Here is a 19,049-nt window from a genome sequence, read left to right on the forward strand (position 1 = left end):
CAAAATATTGTGTTTTGAGGAACTAAAGTCTTATGATATTTCCAAAAATATGAGAAAATTTCACAAGATGCTGCTCCCTGGCCAGCTATCTAGAAATATCCAAAAATGTGTACTTTTGTTATTATTTAGAGCCTCATTAAGTTCATTGTTAAGGATAAGAACAAATACAATACATAAAGAAAAATCAACAAAATAGTTGTCAAACCAAATTGCTAAGTACATATGTCTCAGTGTATCTGAAAGTAAGCATTTCTGAAAACTAAGATTTTTTTAGGGTTTTCTCAGTTAATTTCATAGATTATACATATATATAATATAAAATATATCATTAAAAAATAAACAAATCGGGCTTTTAGATTACCCCCCAACTACTTCCCTCCCCAAAGCTCATTATTGTTTAAAAAAATGCTTTGTATACATTTCTACACGCACACACACACACACATTCATATATAAGATACAAGTGGTATTTTAAATGCATATTTTGTGATTTTTCCCTTGCACTGTTGTAATAATTCCATACATAATATTATTGGCCTGTGATTTGTAGTTGTCACTTAGAGAGATTGTTCCATATTAACTCAAGTAGATCTACCTAACTTTTGCAATCTCTTCATAGTATTCTATATACTATAGTATTCTATAGCACATAATAAATGTTACCATTCCACTATTAATAATCTTTTAGATTGTTTCTCATTTGCAAACAATGTTTCATGGATCATCTTTTTACTGCCTTATTTTGTATATTGTTCATACATCACATGTTAACTATGTACAAGGCATTATTGTTTGTTTTTAAAAGTATTTTTTATTGATTTCAAAGAGGAAGGGAAAGGGAGAGAGAGAAACATCAATGATGAGAGAGAATCATTGATCAGCTGCCTTCTGCACACCCCCTACTGGGGATTGAGCCCACACCCTGGGCATGTGCCCTTGACCAGAATTAAACCTGGGACCCTTCGGTCTGCAGGCAGATGCTCTATCCACTGAGCCCAACCAGGGTGTCACTATTGTTTTTTATGCACTATTTAACTTAGTGTTCAGACTATCCTATGAGGTATGCATTATTATTATTTTTTGTTTCACAAAGGAAGGAACCAAAACACAGACAAGTATTTTACCTGTAGTCACATAAAACCAATAAATTATGGAGTCTGAATTTAACCCAGAAAGTCTAACTTTCAACTCCAAGTTTGGAAATATTTTACTTTATTCCTTCCCATGACAGTGTGTAAAATAAGTTATGATATTTACAAATTCCTTTGCTGAACCTTGAATAAAATTAGCTGAAAACAGGATCAATGTTTTTTCAATTATATAATACAGTGTTATCAACTACAGTCACTACCCTTTTACCAACCTCTTCCTATTTTCCCACCCCTAGCCCGTGGAAACTATTTCTGTTCTCCGAGTCACTTTTTTTTTTTTTTTTTTTTTTTTTTTTAGATTCCACATAGAAGTGATACCAATGCACTTCTTGTCTTTGTTGGGCTTATTTCACTTAGCATAATGACGTCAGGGTACATCCAAGTTGTTGTAAATGGCAGGATTTCCTTCTTTATCATGGATGACTAATATTCTATTGTATATAAACACAACACCTTCTTTATCCATTCATCCAATGATGGACACTTAGATTGTTTCCCTATCTTGACTATTGTAAGTAATACTTAAATGAGCATGGCATTACAGTATTCTCTTTGGAATCCTGTTTTCATTTCCTTTGTATATATACCCAGAAGTGGAATTGCTGGATCATATGGCAGCTCTATTTTTAATTATTGAGGAACTGCCATACTGTTATGGCTTTGCTTCAATTATACTTCTGTCACTCATCTGAATTCTTTCTCTCAAGCTAACTGGAGCTGAGCCCTCTCTGACTCAGCCAGATCTCCAGTAACAAATGGAGAAAAGCTTCATTATATATGGCAATGATTGCTTGGCTATGTCCTAAAAAGCACAGGAAACAAGATACAAAATAGATAAATTAGACTTTATCAGATTTATAAACTTTTGCGAATCAAAGGATACTACCAACACAATGAAAAGGAAGCCTATGCAATGAGAGTAAACATTTACAAATCATATATTTGATAAGGGGTTACTATCAAATATAGTAATTTCCTATTTATTTATCTTGTTTTATTTTTAAACAAGAATATATAAAGAATTTCTTCAACTCAACTAACAACAACAAGCCTGATCAAAAATTGAACAAAGGACTTGAATGGACACTTCTCCAAAGAAGACATACAAATGTCTAATAAGTTCAACATAACTATACATTAGGGAAATGCAAATCAAAACCATAATGACGCCTATTAAAATGGATATCTATACTAATAAAAGGAAATATGCTAATTAGACCAGACATCTTCCAGACATCCTTCTGGACATCCTTCCAGACAAAGCCACAGTGGCAGGGGCCGAGGCAGAGGTGGTTAGGGGTAACCAGGCCAGCAGGGGAGAGCAGTTAGGGGCAACCAGGCCAGCAGGGGAGGGCAGTTAGGGGTGACCAGGCAGCAGGTAGAGTGGTTAAGGGCGATCAGGTAGGCAGGCAGGTGAGCAGTTAGGAGCCAGCGGTCCCAGATTGTGGAATCAGGTCTAAACTGGCCATTGGACATCCCCTGAGGGGTCCTGGAATGGAGAGGATGCAGGCCGGGCTGAGGGACCCCTCACCCCATGCATGAATTTCATGCACTGGGCCTCTAGTACATATATAAAACCCAGAAACTAACAAGTGTTGGCAAGAATGTGGAGAAATTACGACCCTCGTGTATTGTTGGTGGGAATGTGAAATGGTGCAGCCACTATGGGAAACAGAATGGCAGTTCTTCAAAAAAAATTAAACATAGAGCCCTGGTTGGTATGGCTCATTTGGTTAAGTGTCATCCCATGCACTGAGAGGTGGCCAGTTCAGTTCCTAGTTGGGACACATGCTTAGGTTAGGGGGTGTTTTTAAGGCAGCTGATGGATGTTTCTCTCTCCCTCTCCCTTTCTCTCTCTCTAAAATCAATAAAAACATATTTTAAAAAGATACACAGAATTTCCATATGTTCCAGCAATCCCAGTTCTGGGTATTGCCAATAGAGGTGAAAGCAGGGAATTGAACACATATTTGTACACACACCCATTTTCATAGCATTATTCGCAATAGCCACTGGTGAAAGCAACCGGAATGTACATTGACAGATGAATGGATAAACAAACTGTGATATAAATATACAAAGTAAAATATTTAGCCTTAAAAAGATGGAAATTCTGACACATGCTACAACATGAATGAACCTTGAAAATATGCTAAATAAAATAAGCCAGTCACGGTGAGAAATACTGTATGATTTCTATATGAAGTATTTTGCATAGTCAAATTCATAGAGACAGAAAGCAGAATAGTTGTAGCCAGAAACTGGAAGAAGCAGGAAATGGCTTAATGAGTACAGAGTTTCAACTGGGGAAGATGAATGCTAGTGATGGTTGCACAACAATGTGAATGAACTTAATGCCACAGAACTGTACAATAAAAGACGGTTGAAATGTTAAATTTTATGTCATGAGTATTTTACAATAAAAGAACTAAATTTTTTAGTTTAATGACAAGGTAGAAGACAAATACCAGATGACAACAACATCATGGACACAGGCAAGGGATTTAGAATTTGTGTTGTAAGATCTTTTTAATATTTGGAAGGAAGTTATAGATGCTAACTTTGGATTTTGTAAACATATATATTTTAAAACGTTAAGAACGACCAATAAAAATAAAAAAGAAAGTGTGATTTCTAAGCCTCTGAAGGAAAAGTTCTAAGGAGACCATATTACTACAATAAAATATTCTATTTACAGTTAATATTTCCATCCTAGCAAAATCTATGGGAAAATACAAACCAACTTTTAGAAAGAGGAGAAGAGTGAAAATTAAGGTTGGGACTTTAAACTGTATCCAATACAATATTACTATTAAAATAATCATATATTAAGATACATATTGCTGGTGCACAAGTACCTGCTACATTATTCTCTATATTTTTCTTTATGTTTTAAATTAATATTTAGAGTTTAGAAATACAAAGCCTATAAAAATTGCATTATATGTTTATTAATTATGAGAAGGAAGGCTAATCATCTAACTTGTAAAAAACCAGAATTAGCCCGGCCAGCATGGCTCAGTGGCTGAGCATCAACCTATAAACCAGGCTATCATGGTTCAATTCCCGGTCAGGGCACGTGCCTGGGTTGTGGGCTCAATCTCCAGTGTCCCCATGAAGGAGGCAGCCAGTCAATGATTCTCTTTCATCATTGATGTTTCTGTAACTCTTTCCCTCTCCCTTCCTCTCTGAAATAAAAACAACAACAACAAAACACAACAAAAATGCCCTAGCTGGTTTGGCTTAGTGGATAGAGCATCAACCTGCATACTAAAAGGATCCCAGGTTTGACTCCAGTCAAGGGCACATGCCCAAGTTGCAGGCTCGATCCCCAGTGGGGTGCATGCAGGAGGCAGCCGATCAATGATTCTCTCTCATTATTGATGTTTCTATCCCTTTCCCTTTCTCTCTGAAATCAATAATTATATATATATATATTAACAAGTAATCATAAATGGGGGTGCATAGCTAAAACTCCCAAAGATCCCCAAATTCTATGATTAAATTCAAAACATAAAAATTGGCTTGGAAATAATTATCTTCAGCAACAGATTAAATTCTAATGTATTTTTATAAAAATATATAAACATAAGAGGAAACACCAAAAATACAAAAGGTAAAGAAAATGAACAAAAAAGAACTAAAATATGATCACTCAAATTAGCATTTAAAAATTAACATTGCCCTAACCAGTTTGGCTCAGTGGATAGAGCATTGGCCTGGGGACTGAAAGGTCCCAGGTTCGATTCTGGTTAAGGGCATGTACCTTGGTTGCGGGCACATCCCCAGTAGGAGGTGTGCAGGAGGCAGCTAATCAAGGTTTCTCTCTCATCGATGTTTCTAACTCTCTATCTCTCTCCTTTCCTCTCTGTAAAAACTCAATAAAATATATTTTTAAAAAATTAACATTAATATGAAGTCCTATTGTATAATTTATCAGTTTAGCAAGTGACTGACAATGCCCAAGCCAGTGCGGATGTGGTGAAAGCAGAACATTTATACACTGCTGGTATTTGCTTAATTTGGCACAACCATTTAGACTAGCAATTGCTATGTGTCATATAAATTAAAAATATTACATCCATTATTTATGCCATATTTTTGAATTTGTCCAAAGGAACCAATCCAGAAGGAAGAAAAGATTCAAGTCTAGGGAGATAGTCTTTAAAATACATTATAATGTAAATTGGAAGCTTCTAATTGCCTCATAAGAGACTAGTTATTTCAATACATTTTAGTCTTTTTTTTCTTTTCTTATTGACTTTTAGAGAGAGAAGACGGGAGAGGGAGAGAGAGAGAGAAATATTGATGTGAGAGCACATCAATCTGCTGCCTCCTGCCCACTTTCTCCCAGGAACCAAGCCTGCAACCTTTCCATGCTCCAGATGAAGCCCAACAGAGCTTCACTGGCCAAGGTCATTTTAGTCATTTTTAATGACAACAAAGGAAGAGTTGATACATTAAATAGAAATGGGGAAGGGGAGGGAATGGGAAAGAAGCAAGAAAAAACATTTAAAGGAATGAAAAATAAGGGTTGAACTAGGGCAGGGGTGGGGAATTTCTGACCTGCAGGCTGAGAAATCTTTTGGTCTGACCCTGCCAAAGCTACCACAGGTGGGACTCGAAATTCAATAAATCTTCTAGGAGCTTTTTTTCATAGCAACCTAAACGTATATTAAGTGAATCATAATAATAATGTAAATTTTGAGGGAGAAGCAAGGAATGACCATTACAGGATTGATAGGACACATATGATGAGTACATGACAGGACAGACATGTATGCTTCTTGTCAGCTGACCATGGCCCATATGCCTGTATTGTGGTGACTCAGAGAATAGTCAGTGCCGGGCTGACTGAGAGTGTACACGCTGGGAAAGTGTTAACACGCTGTGGTGAAGCTATAGCGATCCGGTGATGATGGACCAGATGCAATGAGATAATTCCTAGGGATGTTGATGACTTTGCCTCCAATGACTGACAACGATGTTGTTGACTTTTTGTTGACACAGATGATAAATCCAATCCAACCTTTATCCACACATCCATGATCAACAATCCTTGTAAAAACTGATCTCAGATGAAGATTAAAGAAATCACAATACACTGAAAAGACCTCAAGAGTCAATGATACAAATGTTGGATATGTTCCAAATCCAAGATACAGGATTAGAACAGCTATCAAAGCAAAATGATTGCAGTACGGCAACACACTGGATAGTTAATAAAACTTAAGTGGTGTGACATCCTACAAGTGGTGACTACAAAAAAAGAGAAAACTTGATGTGCAGTGTCAATATTTTTAAGAGAAATGGACAAATGATTTTTTTTGGTTAATCCTCACCTGAGGATATTTTTCCTTTTTTTTTTTTTTAAGAGAGTAGAAGGGAGGGGGACAGATACACAGAGACACCTCAATTGTTTGCTTCCCACACATGCCCTGATGAGGGCTAGGGATTGAGCCTGCAACCGAGGTATGTACCCCTTGACAGGAATCAAACCTGGGACCCTTCAGTTCATGGGCTGACACTCTATCCACTGAGCCAAACCGGCTAGGACCAAATGATTATTTTTTTGTTGAAGCCAAAGACGAACCTATGTGCCCAGTTTGTGGCGATGTGTTGGCAATAATGAAAAAAGCCAACCTGGATCGTCATTATAGCTCAAAACATGCTGAACTCAATGAATTGAGAGGCCAAATGTGTCAAGAAAAAATCAATATTCTTCGGTGGAGTTTAGAATCACAACAATCTGCTTTTACTTAAGCCTCCTTATGACAGTGACAATGTTATTCAGATGAATTATGCAGTGAGGGAGCAAGTCGAAAAGAAGCTGAGGCCTCATGTGAGGGAGCGTTTGTGAAAGAGGTCATGGTGGCTGCTACAGAACTGTTAGCACCAGACAAATTAAAATTGTTTCAGAGTGTTAGTGTGTCTCAGAGAACCGCCTCAGATGGGATTACTGACAGCAGAAGGTATTGAAAAAACACGGAAGGATTTCCAATTTTTCTCTCTGGCTTGTGACAAGAAGACATAACAAATACTGCCCATTTGGCCATTTTCATTCACGGGATAACTGCAGAGCTTGCTTGACACACGAGAGGAACTGCTGTCCCTGGAAGCCATGCATGGCACTACAAGAGGTGAGCAACTTGAGAGGCTTGTTTTAACAATGAAAAAATTCGAGCTAATGTTTGAAAAGTGGCCTTACTACTAACAGAGCTACAGCCATGACTGGCTCACAAAAAGGGTTAATTGCATTTGTCAAGAAAGAACGGAATCATTTCAGTCTCGATCCAAGTGATTTAATTATATGCCACTGCACTGTATACTAAGAGAGTCTCTGTGCAAAGTCATTGAGGCTCAACAACGTGATGTCAAGAGCAGTGTCATGTGTAAATTTTGCCAAAAGCAGAGGGTTTAATAGCGGCCAGGTTAAGGAGTTACTGAATGATCCTGACTGAGTACAATGATCTCGTTTATCGCTGTGAAATGTGGTGGCTGAGTCGCAGGAACATGCTATGAGGTTTTATGAACTACAGGATGAAGTCAAGCAGCTCATGGAGATGAAGGGAAAACCTCTCTGGGAACTCAATGGTGGCAAGTGGCTGTGTGATCTAGCGTCCATGGTGCATGTTACCAAGTACCTCTCAGAGCTGAATGTCAAGCTGCCGGGCCCCAACCAGCTTCTCAACTCCCTGCTTTCAAACGTAAAATCATCTGAAGCTAAATTAAGGCTTTTGGAAAGTGCAACTCGAAAGGAGCAACACGGAGCATTTCCCCACTCTGGGAGGACAAAAGCCTTCTACGACACTTGAATATGCGGGCGAATGTGGGGAACTCTGAAGCCATTTAATGAAAGATTCAAGGCCATGAAAAGAAAACCAGTGGAACTGAACATCTTTGCTACATCGGTTCAATGTGGAACCCGCTGATGTGCATGATAACCTACAACACGAAACCGTTCAGCTGCCAAGCGACGATGAGCTGAAAGCCAAGTACAACCACCTCCCCCACTGCTTGCGTTCTATACACGCTCCATAAGCAACGATGGATTTCCCACTCTGAGGAGCCATGCACTGAAATACGCATCTGTGTTTGGAACAACGTTCTGCTGGGAGCAGTTCTTTTCAAAACTTAGCATCGCAGAGTCACCTGCGCTCCAGACAGACCGAGGCAAACCTGGAAAAGCGGTTCGACATCAATACCAGCTAACTACAGTGATGCGAACCTTTTGAGCTCGGCGTGTCAGCATTTTGAAAAACCCTAACTTAACTCTGGTGCCGTGTCACATATAGAAATATTTTGATATTTGCAACCATAGTAAAACAAAGACTTATATTTTTGATACTTATTTTATATATTTAATTGCCATTTAACAAAGAAAAATCAACAACAAAAATGAGTTGGCGTGTCACCTCTGACATGCGTGTCATAGGTTCGCCATCACTGGGCTAACATCACAAGCCTCACTAGAGAGAAGCAGGTCTAGCCAACAGACCAGGAGTTAATTACATGTTTGACCAAATAGAGCAGGCTCATTTTTAAGTTTCTAATGTTGTAGGGCCTACCAGAGATGTTACAAATATCAACCGGTCCCTGGCAGAAAGAAGGGTAAGGTGACTGAGACGTTCCCTTGGGTAGATACCAGAGAAAGCACATCTCACAATAATTACGGTAAGCAGTATTTAAAAAAAAAAAAAAAAAAAAAAATTGATGTAAAAAATCCTTGATGGAAAAAAAAAATCACTATTTTAAATAAAAACAAGATCTGGCTTTTCATTTGCATCATCCTGAGAGTGCCTCACTAGCCTCATCCTAATTCAGTGGTTCTCAGCCTTCTGGCTCTTTAAATACAGTTCCTCATGTTGTGACCCAACCATAAAATTATTTTCGTTGCTACTTCATAACTGTAATGTTGCTACTGTTATGAAACCTAATGTAAATATCTGATATGCAGGATGGTCTTAGGCGACCTCTGTGAAAGGGTCGTTCGACCGCCAAAGGGGTCGCGACCCACAGGTTGAGAACCGCTGCGCCTGATTGAAGACAAGGATCCTGTTGTTTAAATTGATAGTCTCCATCGATGTTTTTGCAGATTTTTAAATAACAAAATAAATAAAATGCACTGAACCGTCATTTCTTCGAATGGAAACCTCCTGAAATTGTACACCTCAGATGAGTGCCTCTACTCACCCTAGTCCCAGGCCTATGTAAAATCTTGGTAACAAATGTGTTAAGAAGACGGTGGTTTGTATTTCTTCAGTGAATAAACTTTACGCATATATATTTTTAAGCCCAAACGGAAAGTGCGGCTCCCTACAATCCTTAACCCTCAGTGCAACGGCCCAGACTCTGCGAGGCCCCGGGGTGCGTGGTCAGGACAAGGGTTGTCAGAGGTTCAGGCAACCGCCTGCCTCGGGGCCTCACCATGAAGCGCAAGTTAGCCCCTGAGGGCCTGACCTTGCCTCGGAGTTCATTGTGGAGGTTCACGTACTCATTGATAAAGTTCACGTCCTCTTCGTGCGGCAGTAAACCCGCGTACAAGCCGGACGTCAGCAGTAGCAGCCAGAGCTCACAGAGCCACAGCGTCAAATCGGCCCCTCGCGTCAGGGGGAGCCACGGGACGTACCAGTCCTGTGCAAAGGGCCTCGGCGCCTCCATGGTCCACCGGCGGCCGCGGACCGGCCAGTGCGCATGCGCTGGCCCGCCCCATGACCTGCCAATCCAGCTGGCCATGCGGACAAGGTTGGCCCCGCCCCACAGACACGGTTGGCCCCGCCCCTTGAGGGGAAGCCCTGCCGTGTGAATGATCCAATTGCTGAATAATTAAAATGCCTGAGAAACCTTCTAATTATGCCAGGGTAATCATTCTTCTGTGATATTGATGAAAATTATCCCCCCATCCCCCATGCTTACCTGTTGACCATGGAATTTAATGCAGAACATGCTCCTTATTTTCCTCGTAGACTGAAAAATATCCTCTTTAAGGTGGACTTCACTGAGATTTTCTCTCAGTGTTTTGTGGGAAATCACAAAATAAATGCAATATTGGAAGCTCAACATGTAGGGGTTAAACTAAGGATCATAAAATTATCATAAAGTTGAAATATTTCCATATTTTCTCTTACCGAAATTTTATAGGCAGCCTGGAATATCAATAACAATCTTCTCTGACAAAAATGTCCAGTTCATAGTAAGTAAGAATTTATTTTTGTTTTAATTTCTTTTTTCAGACAACAACTACTAGTGTCCTACCAGATTTTGGCCTGTGCTTTTTACAAACAATTTGCTCTAGAAAACTTACTTTGTAGGATATAAGTTCTAGGCACAAAATAAAAGCACACATTTGTTTGGGGGTTTCAATTGCACCCTCCTATATAATAAACGGGTAATATGCAAATTGACGAAACAGCAGAACGACCAGACCACCTGCGGACCCTCGCCCCAGCCAGCCCACTCCTGATGGCCCCCATCGGGCAGGCCAGCTGGACCCCACCAGTGCAGGATGCTTGATAGCATTAAGGAGATATTCAACAGAATTTTGCCACAAAGAAAGCATTGTAACCGGTTGGTCAAAATATCTAAAAAGAAATGTGCTTTTAAAAATTATCTATGGTGTACACCAAGCATGTCAAACTCGCGGCCTGCAGGCTGCATGCAGACTACAACAAATATTTTTCCAGCCCAGCCAATATAACGGTAAGTAAGAAATGTTTTAATAAAATTTCGTAACTTAATTTTTACCATATCATGTTACACATAATTATTAATAATGAACTACAACGTTCACTAATGACTGATTACTATAATCGTGTTGCATTTATTTCCCTTAGGTACCTTACACACAGGCGCACCATTTCTCTCCACTAATACTAGCAGTGAATATTTTAGCAGGTGATGGCCATGTCATTAGTCTTGGACTAACTTGTTTGGTGTGCACAACAGGAAATATTTTGCTTTCGGAGAACAAGAAAAATAGGTTTATTTGCATTATGCTTATTAATTTGTGTAGTTATTCAGTGTCTGGTAAGTTAATGTTCAAGAAAAAAATATTAATTTTTATTAAAATGTTCTATTATTTTATGTTAACAATTACTCATTTATTTTAGTCCTTTGTATTCAGCATGTCTCTATAGAAATAAGCCTATGTTTCTATGAAAATTAAGCTTTTGTTTGTATGCAGCCCGCATAAACTTAAACCTGGTTTATTTGGCCTGTGTTAGCCTTTCAGTTTGACATGCTTGGTGTACACAATTGAAAGCAATAGACCTCAGAAGATAGTTTCATTCAGGCCGTTAGTCATTTAGTAACTATTTATTACCAGGCAGTGTGTTCTGGGGTTGACAATGATTGGAGGACAAGACACAGAGTCTGCTTCCAAGTAGCTTACAATTTAGAAAACTAGCAACTCGGTAACTTTATACCCTGTGAAAAAGACCAAGCCTTTCTGGAGAGTGTGATGTCAAGAAAGTAAAGAACACAGGTAAGTGAAACAAAGGAAAAGGCACGTAATACATATGCCAGGAGAGCAGGAACTGCTAAGAGTATTTTACTGATCAGAGACTATTTCAGGGGTTAAAATGGCAAGTGCTGAAATATGGAATTCCTTCATGATGTTGATACTGTTATTAGATTATGAAAATTGCTATAGTAAAACACGGGATAAACAAAATAATGCAATCATAGATTGCTAAGAAATTTAGGCAGTTTTACTAGTTCCATGTTTTAGACATATTCTATGACACATCATTGGCAGGTGATCATTATAACCTCTGCTTAAATAATTCCACTCACAAAGAAGTCACCATTTCTCAGGCAGCCCATTCTATTGCTAGACACCTCACTCAACAAGTATTTCTTTAGGACCTCCTGTGTGTCAGAGCAACAAATGCTGAGCAAGTTAGACATATCTATCCACATGAAGCTTTTAGTTAAAGATGTTACAGACAAATCAAACTATTCTAATACCATGTTTACTTTCAAAATATCCTGGCTATGTGTCAGGAGCTATTTTATTTTATTTTATTGTAATAAAATAGACATAACAAAATTTACAATTTTAATCATAATTTAGTATAAAATTCAGTGGCAGTTACATTTACAGTGCTGTATAACCATCACCACTATCCTACACTGTTTTAAATGCTTGTCTACTCATTTAAAAAAATAAAATAATCCTTAAGATACAGATATTATTATGTTCATTTTAGAGATGGAAAAGTGAGAAAAAGTGGGAAGATGAACTTTACTTCATTAAAATATAAATAAAGGATAACTGAAAAAGATATTTGGTACATAAAGGTCAAAGGATTAAAATACTGATGTTTCATTAATGCACATTTAAGAATAATTTATAATTCCTGAGAAAATGAGCAGCACCATTAGAAAAATGAATGGAAACCTGTTGAAAAATGAATGAAGGAGGTGAACAGGGGCCAAAAAAGAAACAAAAAACAAAAGCCTAAAATAACGTGGTGGAAGGCGGTCTCAGGAACTAACCAATAGTTTGCTTCTCTCCCAAAGTCAAAACCATGAAATGGAGTATAAATCTGGGAATAGTAATATGAAATCTTGGCTCCTAAATTTACATTACTCTTATATTCTTGAGGTCAATATTTATTTAGTATGGTAATATGTATGCAACGACTTCTAGAAATCTTCCCTGAAAGGACATTTCCCCAGACTACCTTAATAACTCTCAAAAAATATATTTGTAAATCTGAGTGCAGTTTATGAAAACATATTTAAGTCTACAAATAAAGAAATAAAAATTAATATAATTTACCTCACACATATTGAGAGGATTATATAAATTATATGTAAAGCACTTAGTTGCTTGGAACATTGAAAATATTATTTAACTTTAGGTATTATTAAATTAAAACTATTAATAAGTACTACCTCTTTTTCATTTATTTTGACAAGAACTAAAATAAATTTTTAACACTTAGCATTTTGCCATACATATTATTATACATTCTTAATACATACTTGTTGAATTATGATAATCAGTATGTTCTCACTAGCTACAAGGCACAAATCCATTGTGTGCAACTCCAGTTGAGAACCTGATGATTTTCACTTAGGGGTACATAGCTTTCCTGAGGGAGCATCTGCCCCCTGGTAGTCATCATAGCAACTGGTCGACTCCTGGTGGTCAGTGCACTTCATAGCAAATGGTTGAGCGGCCTTAGCATATCATTAGCATATTATGCTTTGATTGGTTGGATGGACAACTGGACACTTAGCATATTAGGCTTTTATTTTATCTACACTAATAAAAGAGAAACATGGTAATTAGCGTATGACCGCTACCCTTCCCATTGGCTAATCAAGGCGATATGCAAATTAACTGCCAGCCAAGATGGCGGCCGGCAGCCAGGCAGCTGACGCAAACAGGGAGGCTTGCTTGCTTCAGTGACGGAGGAATCCAAGCTTCCCCGCCTGCCTTGCCGGCCTCTCAGCTGCACTCTAAGCAACATTGTAACAAATGTAGAAGCTAAACAAAACCCCGGGCTTCAGCCAGCAGGACCGCAACATTGTTTCAAATACAGAAGGTAAACAAAGGCCAGAAACCTGCTTTCAGCAGCGGAGGTCTCATAGCTGGAGCCGAGCCTGAGAGCTAAAGCTGGCCCAGAATAAAAAAAAAAGGAAAAAAGGACAGGTTGGGAGCTTCAGTCACCCGCCAGCCTGAAAACAGCCCTCAGCCCCTCACCCAGACTGGCCAGGCACCCCAGTGGGGACCCCCACCCTGAAGGGTGTGTGACCACCTGCAAACAGCCATCATCCCCTCACCCAGGCTGGCCAGGCACCCCAGTGGGGACCCCCACCCTGAAGGGTGTGTGACCACCTGCAAACAGCCACCATCCCCTCACCCAGGCTGGCCAGGCACCCCAGTGGGGACCCCCACCCTGATCCAGGACACCCTTCAGGGCAAACCAGCTGGCCCCCACCCGTGCACCAGGCCTCTATCCTATATAGTAAAAGGGTAATATGCCTCCCAGCACCGGGATCAGCGGAGCAGCGAGGCCTCCCGGCACTGGGATCAGCGTGACAGGGGGCAGCGCCCAAACCCCCTGATTGCCCTGCGGCTCTGTGTGTGACAGGGGGGGAGCTCCTCAACCCCTGATCAGCCCTGCTCTGTGTGTGACAGAGGGGAGCTCCCCAACCCCCGATTGCCCTGCGGCTCTGTGTGTGACAGGGTGCGGCGCCCCCCCCCCCATCGGCCCTGCCCTGAGTATGACAGTGGCGGCACCCCAACCCCCTGATCCGCCCTGCTCTGTGCGTGACAGGGGTGGCGCCGCAACCTCCCTATCGACCCTGCCTTTAGTGTGACAGGGGGTGGTACCCCAACCCCCCAATCGGCCCTACCCTGAGCATGACTAGGGGTGGCATCGCAACCTCCTGATCCGCCCTGCTCTGTGCATGACAGGGGGCGGTGCCCCAACTCCCCAATTGGCCCTGCTCTGAGCCCGACCAGGGGCTGCACTTAGGGATTGGGCCTGCCCTCTGCCACCCGGGAGCGGGCCTAAGCCAGCAGGTCGTTACCTCCCGAGGGGTCCCATGCTGGGGTCCAACCCCAGCGGGTCCAGGGGTTCCCAAAGGCGTAGATGGAGTCGGCAAAGAAGGAAGGACACGGAGACAGTGTTAAGTTGATCAGCAGCCTAGCCAGGATCTCCAGCCAGGATCTCTAGCCAAGTTCTGGTCTGGATCTCCAGAGAGGTTCTGCTTAGGATCTCCAGCCAGGTTCTGTGTCCATGTTCCCTCACTAGGTTCTCCAGCCAGGTTCAGTCACCAGGTTCTAGTCAGGTTCTCTTGCCATGTTCTATAGTCAGGTTCAGTCCAGGATCTTTTGCCATGTTCTCTCCAGCGAAGTTCATCTGTCTCTAGGTTCTGTGTAGGTTCTGTCTTCTTGGTTCTGTCTTCTAAGTTCTGTGTTGTTACATCTGTATTTATACCAGTTGATTCCAATCCTATCAATCTCTATTCCAAAGGTTAGGGCATTTCTTATCTCCATTCCAGGGAGTAAAGATTATGTAGCTTAAGCATGATTGTTCATAGTTAAAGTGATTAAGTACCCGCCTGGCACTTAGTTGAGGGGTTTTATTCCCTCCCTAACTTCAGAGGAAAATCCCTACCTGGGGAAACAACCTTTCTCAGAGAGGAGACCTTGGTTAAAACACATAGTGCCAAGAAGGTGAGCAAACATATTAAGAACAATATGCCATATATGCCAGGTCCCTTGAAACAGCAAGGATGGACCGGCTCCCAGCAGTCCCAGACTACGAGAGGGCACAGGCGAGGCTGAGAGACCCCCCTTTCCCCCCCGAGTGCACAAATATTTGTGCACCGGGTCTCTAGTAGGATAACAAAAGGCTAATAATCAAATTGCCCCTTCAACTGGGAGTTTGATGAGAGTTAGACCAGGAGCAGAGCCAGTCAGCCATCAGCAGCCCTTACCCCTGTCCAGCGTGGCCCGATGGGCCCTGATCAGGGTGGGCCAGCTGGACTCCACCCATGCACAAATTTGTGCACCTTGCCTCTAGTTAAGAATAAGATCTGTTTAGAGTAAAATAATTGCAAATGACACCAGGCCTCTTAAGATATCCAGTCAAGAGTCTATGATTATGATCACAAGAAGTAGAAAAGATATCTCCTTGGTTCAGATTTTCTCTTATTGCCAATGAAGGGAAATTCCACTAGTAAGTCAGAGGCCCTCCTCCTACCCAGCCTCTGATCACAGGTTAAGTATAGAGAGAACACTCTTTAAATAGATATTCTATTTTCTGAGAACTGTCACTCCTGTAACAGGGAATAAAGCTTTATGCCAGTCTGACTAACCATGAGATAGAAGTAGAATAAAATGTACTAACAAACTGATAAAAGCTATGAACATACTGACAGTTTCCTCATAAGCATATTGCAGGCCTCAGCAGTTCTAGTTCCTGCTTACACAAAAAACGGCCTTGACCACAACTTTGGTTGATGTGTATCACCCAACTGCAGGAATTTGGCTAGCACTGATCAGTTCCATATGCTGACATTAACAATCCACATTGAGGCCAGCAAGGACACTGCCTGCTTGTCCACAGCCCCTCCTCCTGATCTCTTTGTTCTGCTTTCCCTCTCCTTCCCTATAAAAACCCCTGCCTGCACTGAGATTCTAAGATGGGTTTTGGACAAGAGTCTCCCATCTTCTTGAGATGTCGGCACTTGAATAAACTTCTTTCCTTTTTTTACCACCATCTGCCTCACAAGTTTGGTTTTCGTGGTGGCAGGCAGCCGAACCTTGGTTCTGATTACACTACTAGCGTGTTCCTGTAGCAGTGTCAATTTAATACTCTGACAAATATTTCTTCAAAATCAGAGGATATAATTTTGTAAACATTTATTTTTCATGTGGTCTGTAGAATTTCAATGAATCTGATTAAAGGAACTTATATGTGTTTGGATGAATAAGGAGTCTGAAGAAGTAAGGGAGTAATTATATAAAAAATCAGAGGATATTTTAATTATTAATGAAAAATTTTAATTAAAAATCTATGAAAACAATGCAGCAGTTAGAAAAGGATACTCTATAAATGTCAATTTACCTGTAGCCTATTTAAAAGTACAAGTTGAGGAGTAATTATGAATTAAAATCTTAATGACATAATAAACAAATAGCAATAGTTTACTAAAATGATAATGACTCCATATAGATACCAAATAGCAGTGTGATGGTTAATTTTACATGTCCATGTGGCTAGCTAGACTATGTTTGCTAGTGTTTGGTCAAACACTAGTTTAGGTGTTTCTGTAAAGTGAGTGGCTCCATCCAATCAGTTAAGAGTAAAGGCAGAGATTCCCTGAGGATTAGTGCCTTCAAACCACAAAATAGGGATTCTGTCTTATTTTCCAGGTTTTAGACTCATGACTATAACAGCAACTCTTTTTTTAAATTTTTTTATTGATTAAGTTATTACATATGTGTCCTATCCCCACATTATCCCCCATACCTCCCACTCATGCCCTCACCCCCCTTGTCATCTGTGTCCATTGGTTAGGCCTATATGCTTGCATATACGTCCTTTGGTTGATCTCTCCCTCTTACCCCCACCCTTCTCTACCTTCTCTCTGAGGTTTGACAGTCTGATCAATGCTTCTCTGTCTCTGGATCTGTTTTTGTATAGCAGCAACTCTTACATGAGTCTCCATCCTACCATCTTGCCCTACAGATTCCAGACTTGCTAGCTGCCACATCATGTAAGCCAATTTCTTTTCTTTTCTTTTCTTTTTAAAATATATTTTATTGATTTTAGAGAGGAAGGGAGAGGGAGAGAGTGATAGAAAGGTCAATGATGAGAGAGAATCATTGACTGGCTGCCTTCTGCATGCCCCCTACTGGGGATCAAGCCCACAACCCAGGCATTTGCCCTTGGCTGGAATTGAACCTGGGACCCTTCAGTTCACAGGCTGATGCTCTATCCATTGAGCTAAACCAACTAGGGTGTAAGTCAATTTCTTAAAATCTCTTCCCCTCTCTCTCTTTCACTTTTTATCTCTCTCTTACAATCTCCTCATTATTGGTTTTCTGGAGAACCCTGACTAATACAGGAAGACTTGAAATGCAAAAATCATTTGGTTTCATTTTTAAAAATACATATTTTTATTGATTTCAGAGCTGAAGGGGGGGGAAGAGAGAGAGAGAGAGAAACATCAATGATGAGAGAGCTAATTATCGATCACTGCCTCCTGCATGCCCCACACTGGGGATAGAGCTTGCAACCCCAGCATGTGCCCTCACCGGAAATCCAACCGTGACTTCCTGGTTCATTGGTCTACATTCCACCACTGAGCCACGCCAGCCCTGCGGTTTCATTTTTTAAAAATATTTTTATATGTTTTTATTGATTTCAGAGAAAAGAAGGAAGAGAGAGAGATAGAAACATCAATGATGAAAATCATTTTTGGCTACCTGCTGCACACCCCCTACTGGGGACCAAGCCCTAAACCTGGGCATGTGCACTGGTTCATGGGTCGATGCTCAATCACTGAGCAATATTGGCCCGGCCACTTGGTTTCATTTTTAAGAATAGCATCAATCACCCAGCAATGTGGAAATTATTAGGTATTTGGTAATGTTTATCAAATAACTCTCAAAATAAGGGGGGAACATCTGTAATACTCTCAAAGATAAAAAATAAAATATGAAATCTTAAAAATGCATTTAAAAATAGTTTTTAATATTTATAGCTGAGGGAAGTTGGTGGTTGTTTTGGTTGAGAAGGGAAACATCTAGATAATTTAGTCCAGAGTAGTGAGCTACTCAATATAAATGATTTTTAAAACTGTATTAATGGAATAATCTGGTTTTTTTTTTTGTCTTCAGAGAAAATTCCAGAATTGAATAATTCATTGGTTTGTAGAGATGTTTTAACTATACCACAGATACTTTTGTATAGGGTTTTTTAAAAGGTATACTATCTATATTTGCTATCTCTTAAAAGAGTGATTTTAATTTTCAGAACACACTTTTACTTATCAAAATTTTAAAATTTAATTGATTTCCCTTTTGTTATTCTGTTCTCATTAATTATTACAAACATTATGACAATAATATAACATGACATGCTATCAGATACTTACCTTAATAATATTTTGTTTCTGAATAATGTTGATGGTATTCTTAAAGGAAACTACTGGCATATAAGAAAAAATATCTGATATCTGCAGTGTTTAGTTCTTTAGATCTACTGCAGTTAAAATGAAATTTCTAAAATAGAGAATGAAAATATTAATACATGTAAAATTATAATTAAAAAAAAGAACCCAAAAACCCTGAGCCCTGGCCGATGGCTCAGTTGGTTAAAACATTGTCCCATACACTGAAAGGTTGTGGGATCAATTCCAGGTCAG

At 40.0% G+C, this 19,049-nt stretch overlaps 1 protein-coding gene across 1 annotated transcript in view; it reads right to left on the minus strand.

Moving 5' to 3' along the window:
* The window catches only part of GLIPR1L2 (GLIPR1 like 2), a 32,617-nt gene extending 22,309 nt beyond the window's left edge, over positions 1-10,308 (minus strand). Inside the window, exon 1 of the mRNA XM_036299881.1 lies at positions 9,579-10,308. Within this exon, the coding sequence (XP_036155774.1) occupies positions 9,579-9,887 (309 nt within the window). The 5' untranslated portion in view covers positions 9,888-10,308. The remainder of the gene's footprint in view (positions 1-9,578) is intronic.
* Between the last annotated feature and the right edge of the window lie 8,741 nt (positions 10,309-19,049).

Source organism: Myotis myotis, unplaced genomic scaffold (genome assembly GCF_014108235.1).
Source record: "Myotis myotis isolate mMyoMyo1 unplaced genomic scaffold, mMyoMyo1.p scaffold_m19_p_3, whole genome shotgun sequence".
NCBI lineage: Eukaryota > Metazoa > Chordata > Mammalia > Chiroptera > Vespertilionidae > Myotis > Myotis myotis.